The 16,135-nt window shown below is 45.9% G+C and overlaps 1 protein-coding gene across 3 annotated transcripts in view; it reads left to right on the top strand.

The window, feature by feature from the left end:
- Positions 1-15,286, top strand: part of GALNS (galactosamine (N-acetyl)-6-sulfatase) — a 52,546-nt gene extending 37,260 nt beyond the window's left edge. For all 3 annotated transcript variants that reach the window (XM_081203810.1, XM_081203813.1, XM_081203811.1), the window contains 3 exons: positions 164-285; positions 9,349-9,466; positions 13,107-15,286. In XM_081203810.1, coding sequence (XP_081059936.1) covers positions 164-285; positions 9,349-9,466; positions 13,107-13,193 — 327 coding nt within the window. In that variant the 3' untranslated portion in view covers positions 13,194-15,286. The remainder of the gene's footprint in view (positions 1-163; positions 286-9,348; positions 9,467-13,106) is intronic.
- The last annotated feature ends 849 nt before the right edge of the window (positions 15,287-16,135 follow it).

Here is a 16,135-nt window from a genome sequence, read left to right as displayed (position 1 = left end):
GGGCCCTGTATACATTTGTTTCCATGTTTTTCTGTTAAATCACTAGGACTTGAAAGTTTCTTTCTTAATGTAAACTGATGAGAATTCAAGATCCCTGGCCACCTATAGCTCATGTGCTTTTGTTGTTGATTTTTAGTGAATGGCGTTCCTCTTTCTCTTGCAGGGCATTGATTTCTGCCCCGGCCAAAGTGTTTCTGGAGTAACGACCCATGACCAAGAGGAGCACTCCAAGCTTCCACTTCTGTTTCACTTGGGAAAGGACCCTGGGGAAAAGTATCCAATAAGGTAAGGCAGGCATGTGATCGGAAACACAAGTGGTGTTCTTGAGGTGAACACCAGCCTCACAAGAGAGCAAGGTAAACTAGTCAAGCACAGCATCCCTTTTAACTGGCTTGTCCTTTCTCTGTGGGAAAGAATGAAAGCTTTTGAGCATCACAGAATTGTTCAGCAGCAGCATACAAAGCCAGGCTGACCAGGGCCTGCCATACCATGAGGCAGAGGAAGGCGGGCATCTCAGGCAGCTGGTGCTGGGATGCAGGGAGCCGCAGCAAGGGGCTGGGGCTTTGTGTACAATGCACACCCTGCTCTGTGGTAGACCATGGTGTCCCACTGCCAGTGCTGAACTAAAATTCGGCTGCCAGCCGGGTCTGCTTCTGGACTTGGAAAGCGGGGGATGAGGGTGGCATCTTATCTTTTGCCTCAGGCAGCAAAATGTCTTGGGCTGGTCCTGAAGTTGACAGACAGCATCTATGCTTTTAATAACAAGGCTTCTGGGAAGCTCAGAATGAAAGTGTGAAAGAAGCAAGTTGGATCAAAATGCATTATCCTGACAGCACTGCAGTTGTACAGCTCTCTGACAAGCAGGTAAAATGAACTAAAACCAACAGAACTGGATTTTTAATGGCTGCAGACAAAGACAGCTCTCCTGTGGGGTGAAATGTGAGGGAGCTGTCTCAGGTGGTAGATTCTGAATGCCATTAAGTAGAAAGCAAGGGCATATCTGACCTGTGGAACAACGCCTCCCCTCCAGTTGGTTCTTCTTTGCAAGCCCCCTCAACCTTAATTAGAGCCGTGCAAGAGGTCTTGACCTCCTTCCAGCCAAGTGGCCCCAGACTTCCATGCTGCAAGCTGGTTTCAAAACCCTGAGGAGACAGGGAGGGGATCTGCAGTTTTAGGGGATGCGGGCGGAAGGCTCTTTGCAGAGAAGGCCCCTGAAAGCAACATGCTTGGAGTTATAATGGTGCTCTGAATGCTCCCCCCACCCTCCCGCTTTCAGCCCCGAGGGTGTTTTTGATGAAGAGTATAATCACGAAGACTGTCTCCTTGGTAGCAATCATCTTAATGTCAGAGCTGGGAGCCCTCTTGGTGGCGAAGGGGAAGGGTTGTAGCTCAGCAGCAGATGATGCAGTATGCAAGCGCCAGGTCCCCAGTTCAGTCCTTGCATCTCCAGGATCAGACCATAGGTGATGGGAAAGACTCTGCCTGACACCCTGGAGAGTCACTGGCAGTCAGAGCAGATGATATGTGGACTAGGTGGAGAAATATTCTGGGCTGGGAAAAGGCAGCTTTCCATGTTCCTAAGGAACTTGGCATGTTTGTGTAGCCAGAAGCTATTCAAGATAGGTTTCACTTATCCCTAAGATTAAATCCATGCTCCATTAAAGGGTTTAAGACATCCTTCTGCCTGCCTTTTGCCCTCACCGGAGGCCACTGAAAGGCAGGGTGTGAACTGAGAGTCTGTGGCAGCTGTGTGGTAAGCATATTTTCATGCCTGCCTCCTCCCTATGAAATGGCAGGTGAGCCTGGGATTCTAGCAGCCACCAGGAGTAGCTGCAGAGAGGCACATGAGGTTGCATTGGCAATGGAGCAAAAGAGCCTTGGCTGATCACTTGGAAAGGTTGGGCGGGTTTTCTCACGAGGTGCCGGAGTGTACCATCTGCTTTCCCTGAAACAAATCCTGTTTACATAATGGAGCGTTAAGGAGAGAGGAAACGGGTGTTGTTGGCTCCACCTGCACCAAAGTGGCTTTTACAGCAAGGTGCTCTTACAACTGACAGGGCTGCAATTACCCATCCTTCTAAATAGCGGAGCACTTGCGCTCATTCCATTACTGTCCTGGCAGAACCACGTGATTGTGCTGCCCACTAAGTGTTCTCTGCTGGGGAGGAAAGGAAAAAGAGATGCTGGTCCTATCCTTGGAGTGAATAAGATCTTCCTACTTTTCAGCCCTAATGAATTCTTTTTGCAGTTGATTTTTGTGGCTTGAGTGTTGCTGGTTCACATTGCACTAACTGCAGGGGCAGGCAGTGTGGGAGTGAATCATGAGCTGGAGAAGTATAGCTGACTTATAGGTTTTAATGTGCACATAATTTGCGTAAACTCTGCATATAGAGATGCTGTCATTGGGAGTGGGGGGTGAAATAATTCCATCTTTGATCTCGCTGTGGTTCTTATTGGAATCACCAATTCTGGCACAAACTCAAAATTATTCATAACCTCTTTTGACCCAACTTATTAGCCAAAAAGGCTCCCAGAGCTGTTTACAAAGATTAGTAGTAAGACAACCAATCTGAAATGCATTACTTGCAAGGAAAAACTGATGAGGAGGGAGGAGGAAAAAAGGAAGGCCAGGCACCAGTTTTTCAAGTTTCAGTACTTGTAATGACCCACTGGGAAGGAAACAGGGTAGCCTGACAATATGACTTTCTCTCGCTCACCTTGAGGGTGATTTTGTTTCTCTCCTTTCCTTCTCTCATTCTCTGAAGCGTTTTGGTTGCACTAGTCAGAAAGAATGCTGTTCCCCTTTCCCAGAGAGTTGGGTGTTGCTTGTGAGCTTCCCAGAGGGGCACTGTGAGAGCAGGGTACTGGGCCAGATGGGGCTTTGGTCTGATCCAGCAGGGCCATTCTTAAGTTCTTAACCTAATTTGGATCTGCAGATTCCTCTTGACTTAAAGGCTATAGTTATATTCATAGGTGTGATTTAAGTGAAGAGAAACTTAACATTTCAGTAGGCAGCTATGTATTAATTTATATTGATAATCGTTTATGCAGTACTATTTCTTTTTTTGTCAAGACCATGCATGGTCCACACTAGAAGCAGAAATTGTCTGCCAAGCGAGCCCAAATCCAAAGCCAACTCATAATGTTTTGCTGCCTGAAGTGCGACCTCTGCTATGACCAATACTCTAAAATGTCTTGTTGCATCTTTTCATATACAAGTTCCTGCCTTCATCTATCCCACCACCGCCCAGTGCTGTCTAGTAGGGCTGCACTGAGCAACAACTTTGAATGCTACATTGAGCAACACCTTGAATCTTAGAGCTGAATATTTTATTTATTATTTATTACATTCAGATTCCCATCTTTCTTACAGATTTGGCAGTGAAATTATGGCCAGGCCAACTGCACGCAGTGAGCCTCAGGGCTGGCCAGAAAATAGAAATAGCATAGTGGCATCATATTATCATAACATCAGTAACATCTCAAGAAGAACTGCCTTGTAAAGAAGTTCAGTTTTTAAAGGCCTGCCTGAACACTATAGGGTCTTTGCAGGTCCTTGCACAACATGCTGCTCACCACACCACACATTGGTTTTCTGAATACATCATGCCAGTCCAACAGTCTGCATATATAGAATTATTTCTGCAATTCCCCTCCCCCTACAAAAGGAACAACCTGCCATGCTTGGTGCAGAAGCCCCATCGTACCCACTCTTTTATGTCCTGTTGGGCCCCCAGGCATGGCCCCAGTGTTGTCAAGTTTATCTTACCAACCACAAGAGCTGGAAGCTTCCTTTCAAAAAGAAAAAGCTATGGCTGTCGGTATGCTGAATTCTGCACCCAGCAGCAAATCCCAGGCGTCCCACTCCTGCAAGTGTAACACATAGAGCTCCAGTTTACTTTTGTGCTTTGGGCTGAGAGGTTTTCCTTTCAAAATCCAAGCTACTTGGATCCAGATTTGGGAGCTCTCTCTCTGCAGGGCATCCCCTGCCTTGTCATCTAATTGGAAAACCGCCCTTTCTGAGTTGAGCTGCATTCCATTGTTTTCATCTGCAGCCATTTCTCATCTGGCTCCCTTGCTTTCCAAACACCCGGCAAGCTATTGTCTTGATTGAATTTTATGGGGAGATTATGACACGATTATGGCGAAATGATGTTTTAATATGCAGGGCATAATAGAAAGGCGCACATTCTCTCTCTCTCTTTAAATAAATATAATAATAAACCAAATGAAAGTTCATTTGGGAAGCTCTCTAATGTTTATATCCTCTCATATCTCCGGTCACATTGGAAGCCTTGTGGAAAGGAGGTCTCCCCTTCTTTGTGGGTAATTAAATTATCCTCATTTGCAGAGATGTTACTAGTGTGGCGGGTGCGTATTTTTGATTTGCCTTAATTATCCCCCTTGGCAGCCTGCCTGTTGGGAGTCCCTGTATTAGTGCTTCTCAGAGGGAGAGCAAGTGTTTTCTTGCCCAGGCATAATTTCACTCTGAAGATGGGTACCAGCAAGGGCCTTGCAAGCAGAGGAACAAAAATGGGCTTGTCGGTGATTCTGTCCACAGAATATGGGGAGGACCTGCCTGTCTGTGGGGATGCTGTAAACCTGAGCTCACTGTATTGCACATACCACTGAACATAAGAAGATCCCCAAAGCTGGATCAGGCCATAGGTCCCTCATAGTCCAGCATAGTTCATGCTCTCTCTCTTTGTAGTCTCAGGGTTCTAAGCTGTTCTCCCAGTGTCTAGGTCTGTGGAAGAGTGGTGTTGTTTTTTAAATGACAGCCTGTCTTGGAATAAAATATAAAATGGGGAGAAAATAGGTGAGGTGATGTCTATATTATGCCAACGTGCATTGTTATGCATCTTAAGTTTTTAGGGGTGGGAAATGCTTTCTCCAGCAAAGAGTCCTATATTACCAGATCCTTCTTTGTTTTGTCTTGAGTCAGGGGGTGAGGCACACAACTCATTGCAGATGGAAAGAGCTGCACCACCTGGCTTTGCAGGCATTTGGATGCAGAAAGAGAGAGAGAGAGTGTGTGTGTATGTACACAGATACTTAAACAAAGGAAGAGAGAAATACAAAAAAGCTATATATATATATATATATATATATTTACAGCTTGGCTTCTCATCATTCAGATTCAGTAACCTCAGACAGTTCTGTGAAGCTGGAAAGGGGAGTGTAAAGGCTCAAAGATTAAGATCATCATAGCCCAGGGAGGGAGGCAATATATTAACACCAGCTCCTTCCTTCCAGCCCCAAACTGAGTTTTCACGGCAGGCCACGGCGGGGTTAACAATGGAGTGAGTTGTGTACAGATTTTGCTTGGAGTGGGAGGGCAATGAGAACAGATTGCAGAAGCACAATTACGCTAAATGAACTAAACACACGCCACACCTGTGCCTGGGACCTTGCGCCTCCAATCCATCCCTGATTGGCTCTCTGGGGACTTCCTGGAGGTAAAGTGTCAATTAGTGTAATGACCCTGGACTCTGTCCACTCTGCTCCTTCATCCTGAGCGTGGAATAATTCTGCGTACACAGGGGGAATCTCTCCGAGCAAACTCCTCACAACACCACCTGCTCACCCTGGCGCGCTCTTCCCTCTCATTCTTCCACTGCAATTCCCATCCTCCCCTTGGCAGGCTTGAAGAGACGGAATACAAATTTAGGGCGGCCCAGGGGCAAAGCAGCCTGTCAGTTTGCTTAGACAATAGGCGTTCCAAACACCTGTACAGGCATAGCACCAGCAGCAGCATGAAAATTGCTGTGGATTCTGGTCATTCATTCCCTCATGATTCTTTTTCCTCCCTTGGATAATGCAGAGGTGGGCATGACCAAGCAGCTTTTCTTTGCAGAGCAGGGGGTATTGTACATCCCATATGCAATCTATATGTGCACCAGCCTGTTAACCAGTTCAAATAGCTGATGAGGATAAGCGCAGGAGAAGACAATATCTCTACAATCTGTACTGCTGGCTCTCTGCTTTTGTGTGGGAAGATTTCCTGTGTGCACCCCAGTGAAATAAACAGCCTCCATCACCCAGTGCTGGCTGATGCCCATGTTCCCTGCTTTTATTAAACTTGACAGCAATGTCTGGTGGGCAGCTGCAAGAAGACAGACAGGTGAGGTTAGTGCGCCATTGCCTTGCTCCATTGTGGCTCGACTTGGCCTTGCATAGCACTGCACGGGAGTGAAAAATTGGGGAAGAGCAAAGCAGCTGTGAGCTGTTCTCCAGGAGCCTGTAAATTTGCACAGTTCCAGGATGCCATAGTTTGGCGCACGAACCAGGTGTTGCCTCTTTCTCTGTGTGTTAATACTATATGATAACAATACAATACTACAGTTCTTGCTCTATTTATTTCTCCCCATTGTCAGTTGTTGGGAATGACTTGCACTGTACTTTCTTTGTGTGCATATAAATTTTATGCTCACATTACTAATTTCTTGAAATGCCTTTGCATTTGTTTTCAGTGCCACAACAGTCTGTTTGATGCAACAGATCAACAGGGCTACCCCTCTTAAAAAGTGGGATAGTGGGTTCAGATCAAAGCAGGCCCCTATTTTCCAGAGACTTCAGCAACCTGTTCTCGCAGTGGCTAAGCAGATTCCTACAGGAAGCCTACAGGCAGGGACCTGAGCACAACAGATGACCTTAACAGATTGGAGAACTGGGCCAAAACTAACAGAATGAATTTCAGTGGGGACAATTGCAAGGTTCTGCACTTAGGCAAAAAGAACCAGCTCCACAAATATAAAATGGGGAACACCTGGATTGCCAGTGGTACATGTGAAAAGGATCTAGGGTCTTAGTAGACCAGAAGTCAAACTTGAGCCAACAGTGTGATGTAGCAGCAAAAGAAGCGAATGCTATTCTAGGGTGCATCAACAGATGTATAGTGATCAAGAAAATGGCTAGTAGCCACTGATAGCCGTTGCCTTAAAAGCTTATCTGTATCTGGTTGGCTACTGGGAAGCAAGATCCTGGGCTAGAGAGACTGCCATTGGGTCTCCTCCAGCAGTTGGTTCTTACGTTCTGTGGCAGAAGAGGTCACAAATTCTCTCTTCGCTGAGATGAAGTCCATTGGACTTACTGTGTGTGTGTGTGTGTGTGTGTGTGTGTGTGTGTGTGTCTGGAAGGCTGCCAAGAAGATATGGTATTTATAGCACTTACTGGAAACCGTTGGTGTGTTCCTCGGTTTCGAATGTGATTGATTTTGGAGAAGGAAATGCTCTGGAGCCCCCGGGGCCAGTGGGCAGCTCGGACCAGAAGTAAAGGGGGTCCAGGGTCAGGCCTGAGTGGCATTGTTTCCATTTTATCTCCAAAAGCAATTTGCAGTTCTTTGTTTCCTAAGTGACTCTTAATATGATGGACAAAATGAGATCACTGGGTATTAATCCTCCATTTAAGAAGTACTTGAAGTAATACCACAGTGAAAGGGAACGTTAAGCCACTTAAACAAATACCTGCTGAAGTTTATAATCCTGATAAGAGTAAGGGGTGGGTTGTTGGGGTGGGGGAGAGTGGGAAGGGGCCTGGTTTCCTGCTCCTCCTTAACATTCACAGGAGAGTCAGTGAAAGCCCTCTTGTGTGAAAACAATGCAAGGTGTCCAACCTTGTCTTCGTCTTCTCCATCATCTCTCACTCATCTTTGGATCCAGTTACAGATAGGTAGCCGTGTTGGTCTGCCATAGTCAAAATAGTCATCTTTGGATATATGCCTCTTCAAGTTCCCTCCATCATCTTCTGTTGCTTGCTTCTTGCATCCACATAAGCCCTGCTATTAATTTTAGATTGTCTACCCATTACATAGGTGGTCATGCCCTTGGCCTTTTGAAATTGTAGCATTAATTAACCTTCATCAGCCCAAATTGCCTCTTGCCACATGTCCTGCATATATCCTTCACAACCTTTTCCACTGCATCCGTTACTTTTAATCTTTGCCGTATCCAATTATTAGTTTTTCCAACTTTTTTCGATATTTCTAACATTGCACGTTCCACGATCTTAGGAAGTTCTAATTCAAGTGACTTTTTGTACAGACCAAAGTCAACCAAGGTAAAGGTCTTCAGTGTGTGTTCCCGTGTGGGGCACACACATTGCCACATGCTCAGAATTGCTCTCTCCACCTCTCAAAGCTGCTGAAGCCACAATAAGACATCTTGCAACCGAGATCCAGGCTGGATCTGGATTGGTCATAGCTTTGAACATTTAAACTACATCAGCTTTGGATGATTGCAGTGTCCAAAACAGAAATAAAGATTTGGATCACTTGGTGTTGAGTTGTTGAAGGTGTTTTCTGTGTTACTACTTAACTTCCTATTCAGAATTTGGGAACAAAATGAGATTAAAGACTCTAACAAGTAAGTAAGTAAAATATACTCTCGAGATAATATATTCCCTTGAACATGTCAGTGCTTTGCTCACTCTGTGGCAGTAGGGTGGCAGTGGAGGAATTCACATCTATTTAAATGGGTACCATTCTGTGAAGCATAACTTGAGTCAGTCCACTTTTGTGTTCCTGTGGCATGGAGTCTATGTCTATTACCTTGGGAGCAGGCAGAGGGTGAGGCAGATGCTGTGATGCTCCCTGTGTATCCACGGCATCTTGGGCCTGCTGAAGGCCAATCTTCGTATTCTATGCTATTCCTAACAGTGTTTTAAGCATCCAGGTCCAGGAACCATCTGAAGGCATGGTAGCAAGTGTGGTGGGCCCTTAGGGTTGAAGCCGAAGGACTGTTTTTTAAGCTGTCTAGGTCTGCTAATCCCTAATTCAACCATGAACAAATGTCAGGCTTGGGAGAACTATGTTGTTGTTTGTAAATTAGAATCCCAGGATCCACCAACCAGAACCAGGCTCAGAAAGGTAGTTCAAGGAGCAGAGCCAGTTTTCTGCTGCACACCCCATTAGCCGCTTGCTGGGATGATCTCTGTGTACAAGCTGTCTGTCTACCATCTGCCCACTCCTGCCCTAATGTGCGAACTCCATGCATCCACAGCCGTGCAGCAAGTGAAATTTTAATCTAGACTGTGCTGCACCATCTCCAGAGTGAGCAGAAGTTGTCATTCATGGCTCTCCGCATCTGCCACTCCACATATGGGTTGAGTAACTCAGCACAAGCCACAGCTCCGTGATAGAGCACCTGCTTTGCCTGCAGAAGTCCCTGGTAGATCTGGTAGCAGGTGGTGAATAGTTGCTGCCAGTCAGAGTTGACGATGCTGGGCTAAATAGTCAAAGAAGTCTAATGTGGTATATCACAGCAATCTCCCATCCACCACACCAGGTATGCCAGCATTCATTGTGTTTACATCTCTGTCGTGCCTGATCTCCTTTTTCTGCCTTTCCAGTTTTTCAAGTGCTGAATACCAAAGTGTTATAGAAAGAATCTCCCCCATCGTCGAGCAGCACAAGGAGACATTGCTACCAGGGCAGCCTCAGCTGAACGTCTGTGACAAGGCGGTCATGGTAAGGGATTAAAATGTAAATAAGCATAAAACCCCTTGGTCCTTCATGTAGTCTGTGGAGCTTATCTCCCCTTAGGTTGGGCAACTCAGAACATCATCTTCCCCTTTTTGCAGGAAGTGCTTCAATTCACTAGGAGTTTATGTAAAAAAAAAAGTCCATGCATTTCTGTTGTCACTATATCTTCCTTTGTGAATTCAAAGAGGCAGCAGCACTGAAAGACCAGTTCCATACATATGGAAATGAGCCTGAAAAGTCTCTGTCCATCATCACTGAGGCATCTTTCCTCTTCTCAGCTTTTGCAGTGCCTAGTATGTGCTTTGGATGCAGTAGGTCTTAGGTTCGACTCCTGGTATCTCCAGGTATGGCTGGGAAATAGCACTGTCTGAAACTCCGGAGATCTGTTGCCAGTTAGTGTACAAGGGACCACAGCACCTTGAAAGAGGTAGAAATTTGACCCTTGCAGTCATAAAATCTAGGAGAGTCCAACTCTCTGTGAGAAACTTCAGCTTCTCTGCCAACTGAGGCTTCCATCTGTTTGCCTTGCACCGCTTCCACTCTACTTCCCTTTACATTTTGGAAGTGATAGACAGATTATGAAAACCCTGTTAATTGTTCTTTAAGTTGGCTGGAGCCCTCCTTCCAAGAGCTGAATGCCCTTTGCTGTGATTGCCAGGCCATCATTGCCACCTGGTGTTAGCAGTGCAGAATGCAAAGCCTCACTCACCAGCAGCCTCTCGAAAACTATTTCCCCCTGTAGGGCTCTCACATGAAACAAAGCAGATAAAAATAACGCAAACAGCACAGAGCGGGCAGGAATGACCTTTAATAAACTGACAGCTGGATTCTCCCATGGATGGGTGGGCTTTGCAGAGAGACGCCGAAGGAGGGAGATGGTGATGCGCTTGGCTGCCCTTTGAAGGTGATTGATGTTGGGCCAAGCGTGTGCTAGGTGCAGTACAGAATATGGATGTGAGGCATTCTCCACCTCAGAGGCCTTGCAGCCTTTGCTGGATGAAAAAGACCAAAACGGAGGGTCATAGATTGACTAATGAGCAGCAAAGGTTCAAATGAGGGAAGGGACAAATTGGAAGAAGGTAGGGTGGCTTATGAGGGATGTGCAGCAGAGAGCATTTTATGGGGACTGAGAGTGGCTCATGCAGAAGTCTAGGCCCTCTTGACTTGTCCACACTAGCTGATGAGGAGTGAGGGCTTGACTCTGTATTGCTGGTTTTCACTTGCCTTCTCCAGAGCTGCTTTCAGCTCTGTTCCAAATAGAGTTGATTTCCTTATTTATTACCTGCCCTTCACCATAAGGTCCCAGGGCAAGTTACAGTGATCTGAAAATACAGTATTAATAACGTTTTAAAACAAATGACAGCCACAGGAATTGGGTGGGGCCCAAAATATTATCTATCTCAAGTGTCAGAGGCCAGAGTAAAGGCTAGGCATAAACATGCCTTTGAGGGATAAGAGGCTTTTCCAGCACAAGGGCGAAGATGACAGAGCCAGAGGGACCCAGAGATAAAGGTGGGAGCGAGGAAGCTCACTGGATTAAGGGCTGAGGTGAAGAATTTGAGGGAAGGCACTTTGGCACTTTCTCCCCTGGTGCCCCAGGTGTGTGACCCACTGCCATCAGGAACACCCTTGGAGAATTCTGTGCTGCTCATCCTGCATGGCATCTAAAGACAGGCTGTTTGGTGACTAAAGGCCCCCTTGAGACTTCTCAGGTGGGTAGGTTGCACTCATTGCCTGGTTGTAACCAATCGCTTCTGGGCTCTAGGAGGGATTTCTCTTAGTGGAGGGTGTCCTCTTCCTCCTTCCTGACATTGGCTGTCTTCTACAAAACTCAAGCAAGGGCATGATAATTCCGGTGAACCACAGAGGTGTCGAGGCTGAGCTCTCCTGTTTCAGTGTCGCCATGTAAATGCCTTCTAATCCATCAGTTGGCGGGCTAATCCATCAAACTGCTCATTAAAACACAAATGTTCTTATCTGTCTCACCCTTGGCCTTCCGAGACTGCTGTCTTCTCCTGAGCGCTTTGGGTAATCTCCGCAAATATGTCTGTGCAAAATAATTATAGAGCCTTTCAAAGTCTAGGGCTGTTTCTCTCTTCCTGTCAGCAATACAAAGGTTTGCTCACTTATCACGATGCCAGAAGAGGGATTTGAGACAGCCCCAGAATAATGCAGGGATAGTGCGGTGGCGGGGGGGGGGGGAGCTAATACATGGCCCTGTTGTGAAGAGGACAAGGCAGCCCAGTCTGGTGGAATGGGGTTTTAGCATGTGGGTCTTTGCACTAGTTTTACCATCCTGTGCACAGGGTGTAGTGATTCTTGAATGTCACTTTTCTAACAGAAATAAGTTGTTGTTGTTGTTGTTAATAAAGTGCCTGAGCCTGGGGTGAGGAACCTGCATCCCTCCAGACCTTCCTGGATTCCACCTCCCATCAGCCCCAGCCAGGAAGGCCAGTGTTCAGGGGGGATGGGGGTGGAAGCAGAGCATCAGAGGCTTTCAGGTTAGCTACTTCTGGCCAAAGGTATCCTAAGTAATGCACAAAGTGTTTGGTTTTTAAAAACAAAACAAACAAACCAACAGCCCCTGCCTCCAGGCTACCAAGATGAGAGACATCATCTGAAAATGGGGGTGGGTTGGGATATCCTAATCAAATTTGCAGATGACACCAAACTGGGAGGGGTGGCTAACACCCCAGAGGACAGGATCACACTTCAAAACGACCTTGACCTTGACAGATTAGAGAACTGGGCAAAAACAAACAAGATGAATTTTAACAGGGAGAAATGTAAAGTATTGCACTTGGGCAAAAAAAATGAGAGGCACAAATACAAGATGGGGGACACCTGGCTTGAGAGCAGTACATGTGAAAAGGATCTAGGAGTCTTGGTTGACCACAAACTTGACATGAGCCAACAGTGTGACGCGGCAGCTAAAAAAGCCAATGCAATTCTGGGCTGCATCAATAGGAGTATAGCATCTAGATCAAGGGAAGTAATAGTGCCACTGTATTCTGCTCTGGTCAGACCTCACCTGGAGTACTGTGTCCAGTTCTGGGCACCACAATTCAAGAAGGACACTGACAAACTGGAACGTGTCCAGAGGAGGGCAACCAAAATGGTCAAAGGCCTGGAAACGATGCCTTATGAGGAACGGCTAAGGGAGCTGGGCATGTTTAGCCTGGAGAAGAGGAGGTTAAGGGGTGATATGATAGCCATGTTCAAATATATAAAAGGATGTCACATAGAGGAGGGAGAAAGGTTGTTTTCTGCTGCTCCAGAGAAGCGGACACGGGGCAATGGATCCAAACTACAAGAAAGAAGATTCCACCTAAACATTAGGAAGAACTTCCTGACAGTAAGAGCTGTTCGACAGTGGAATTTGCTGCCAAGGAGTGTGGTGGAGTCTCCTTCTCTGGAGGTCTTTAAGCAGAGGCTTGACAACCATATGTCAGGAGTGCTCTGATGGTGTTTCCTGCTTGGCAGGGGGTTGGACTCGATGGCCCTTGTGGTCTCTTCCAACTCTATGATTCTATGATTCTATATAACAGGAAAGCAAGCAAATTCAGATACTAATTTTTCCTAGTGATTTGTGGCTGACCCAGTTTCTCTTCCTGTCTTGCAACAGAATTGGGCTCCTCCAGGCTGTGAGAAGATAGGGAAGTGTTTGAAGCCTCCCAGCCCCAACCCTCAAAAGTGCTTTTGGCCCCACTGAGCATCTCATGCCTGACCTGCTGGAGACAGGGCTGCTGCGGATCATTTCTTCAGAAAAGGGGCATTGTGGGAAGAAGCCCAGAGTGTTTCCCTCTCTTTCTCAGGGTTACAGCAGTAAATCTATATGAATTCAGCCTCTCAGTACAGACAGGGCCAAGGTACTGTGAGCTTAAGACTATTTCAGATATTAGGGCTGGAGAGCCTGCCTTAGTCCTTTGCTACTCATAAGTTCCTTTGAGACTGTGCCCTCAGTTATCAGATGTGATCATCTCTCACAGCATTCTGCTCCCCTCCCACTGCCTTGAATTGGAAGTTTGTCCTGGAGCTCAGGAACCCTTCTGGACCTGATGAGGCAGAGCATCTTTGTGCCATCTAAAAATTGTTAAGCGTCGATGCCAGTATTCAGTGGCTCCAGCGAATGTACAGTGTTGCTTAAATGTGCTTGGAGCAAAGACTGCTGCTCACTGCATGCAGTGCCAGCAACATTACAGTCTATTGGCTATAATGTCTCCCATACCCTCTGCAGGCCAGCTTTGGCAGGTGGGCAAGACTACCCACCTGTCAATCACCAGACATCATAATGGTGTCAAAGTTTAAAGGAGGTTGTTGCATCCTCCTTTGAGGATGTTATTCCAGCACCAATCAGCTGATTGGCACTGGAACTGCAATGAACTAGCCATATCCACCATTCAGCTGATCATTAGTTACAGGAAGCCCCTTTGAAGTCTTTGCAGAGAGGACAATGCACCTAAAATTGAAGTCTTTTTCCCTTTGCAAAGAAAATGGTCTCTACTCAAAGTGCTTTCTCCAGCTTTTTCAATACAAACTGCTTTCTTTCTTTCTCTCTTTCTTTCTTTCTTTCTTTCTTTCTTTCTTTCTTTCTTTCTTTTTCTTTTTAAGCTTTTTGGATTCAAAACACAGGAGGAAGTGCTTTAAATCCAAGTTGCTTCCTGTAGCCCCCTTGGCTGCACTAGGTAACTTCCTAGTGCAGCCAATCCCAGCTGATTGTTGGGGCTTTGGCAGTGCAGGGCTCTCTTCGAGCACTAACAGTCAGCTGATCAGTGGTGTTTGCAGAGAGTCCTGCATTGCACTTCAAAAAGGGCTCCGCAGGTGCCCTTTTGGGCCCAGCTATTACTTTACCTGCATCTCACATCTGATGCAATATATGTTAGCAGTTGTAGGGCAGGTGAGTGTGGCTCAGCCAAAATGGTCTGGCCAGAGGCTCCCCACACCTGAGCTATATTATCAGTAGTTAATGCCTCTGATAGCTAAGTGGAACTTCCATGTTTAGAGGCAGTCTACCTCTACATGCCAGTTGCTGTGGGATGGAAGAACAACAGGGTAGTTGTCATCACGCCCAGCTTGTGGGCTCCTTGGAGGCACCTGGTCAGCCACTGCTGGAAACAGATGGCTGGCAAGGTAAACCTTTCTTTGGTTATTTTGCTGTGCAAAGAAGTGTTCTCCATTGCCAACATTTCTTTTAAGACTTGGTCTCAAATGGTGCCAAAATATACATTTTCAAGAAGTGCCAAAGGTTAATATGAATAAATGTCTGCTGCTGTGATGTTGTTTTTAGTATGATTAGAAGAGTTCTGTATGTTTGTTGTTAACTTTCAAGAAATACTTTTGTCAGCTTTATAACTTTCTTATTGTGTGATTGTAAGAAATTAAGACCAATATTATATGTGATCTACAAGTGCTGTGTGTCTCTTCCCTGAGCTCCTTGTTGAATGAGATTGTGGAAGATAATAACATTTGAAATGCAAATCCCGGAGCGCAGTATTTTAAAATGTGAGAAGTTGGGGAAGGAAAGGAGAAGAAGTGCCTTGGGGGCCTGTCATGCTAGAATTCTGTCTGATAAGCCAAGCCTTTTGGTTTAAGCTGTGATGGATTTCTTCACATGCCTACACCAGCAAAGTCATGTTCCACTTCACTAAGTGGATCCCAGGGGAGACATTGAAAGACTGGCCTCTGCCATGGATTCATTAAGTAGCCTTGAGTAAGTCACCTTCTCTGTCACACTTTATGACAGTAGCCTATCTCACAGGGTTGTTGTGAAGACGGATCCAATAAAGATGGCAAAGTTGTAATAAAGATGCTATCTATAGCCTTCTCCTGTGAAAAGGAAGGTGTTAGGGTTGTCACAGAAAAGCCGAATTGGTGGCGAAATTGCAGAACAAACTCAACTGCAAAGCAGAACCCCCTACAATTCCAATCACTTCCTGTCTTTGGGGATATAGCTGTTAAAAAAGCTCTGTGTTCCGATGGAAAGTTGCATGCTTGGGTCAGTGTTTGTTTCTTCTGTTGCTAAGGACTGGCCAGCTTGGGCCAGCTGTTGGGGGAAAGGATTTTTTCTGGTGGTGGAGGAGATAATTTGTCTTTGAGAAAATCCTAGTATTAGCAGGGACAGCTGTGAAAATAGCCTACACAGTGACCTTCTGCTTCATCACCCACCCACCCCGTTCTCTGTCTTGCCCAACAAAGGCCTTTCTGAGAAATGCAAATCCTTCTGGATGGATGTGACCTTTGTATAGGCTTTCAGCTCAACTATATCCCTTTAAAGAAAAAATAAATATTCTCAGCAATGGAGACTGGAAACAGGGAAATGGCAGTGCCCCACAAGCACCTTGTTTGGTGTTCCTTCACCCAAGATGCATTCTTTTCCGTCTTATCTAGCCTGGCAAAGAGTTCTGCGTAACTTGAAAGCTTGCAGACTGTACCATGAATGTTGGCTATTTAGCTGATCTGTGGATTCTATTCTAATGGACCAAACCGTGTCTGCAAGATGATTAAAAATGCCTTGCACAAATCATATTAATTGAGAAGTATGTTCAGGGTTTCAGCCACATTCTTACAGGAACAGAAGCAAACCTTTACAACTGGAAATCCAGCATTGTCAAGGTGAGTTCTAGAAACTGTCCCTTCTGCTCCACAAGGGGGCTT

Source organism: Podarcis bocagei (assembly GCF_964188305.1).
Source record: "Podarcis bocagei genome assembly, chromosome: 7".
In the NCBI taxonomy this organism is placed as follows: domain Eukaryota; kingdom Metazoa; phylum Chordata; class Lepidosauria; order Squamata; family Lacertidae; genus Podarcis; species Podarcis bocagei.
Note: the sequence above shows the minus strand (reverse complement) of the source record. Positions and strands in the feature narration are given on the sequence as shown.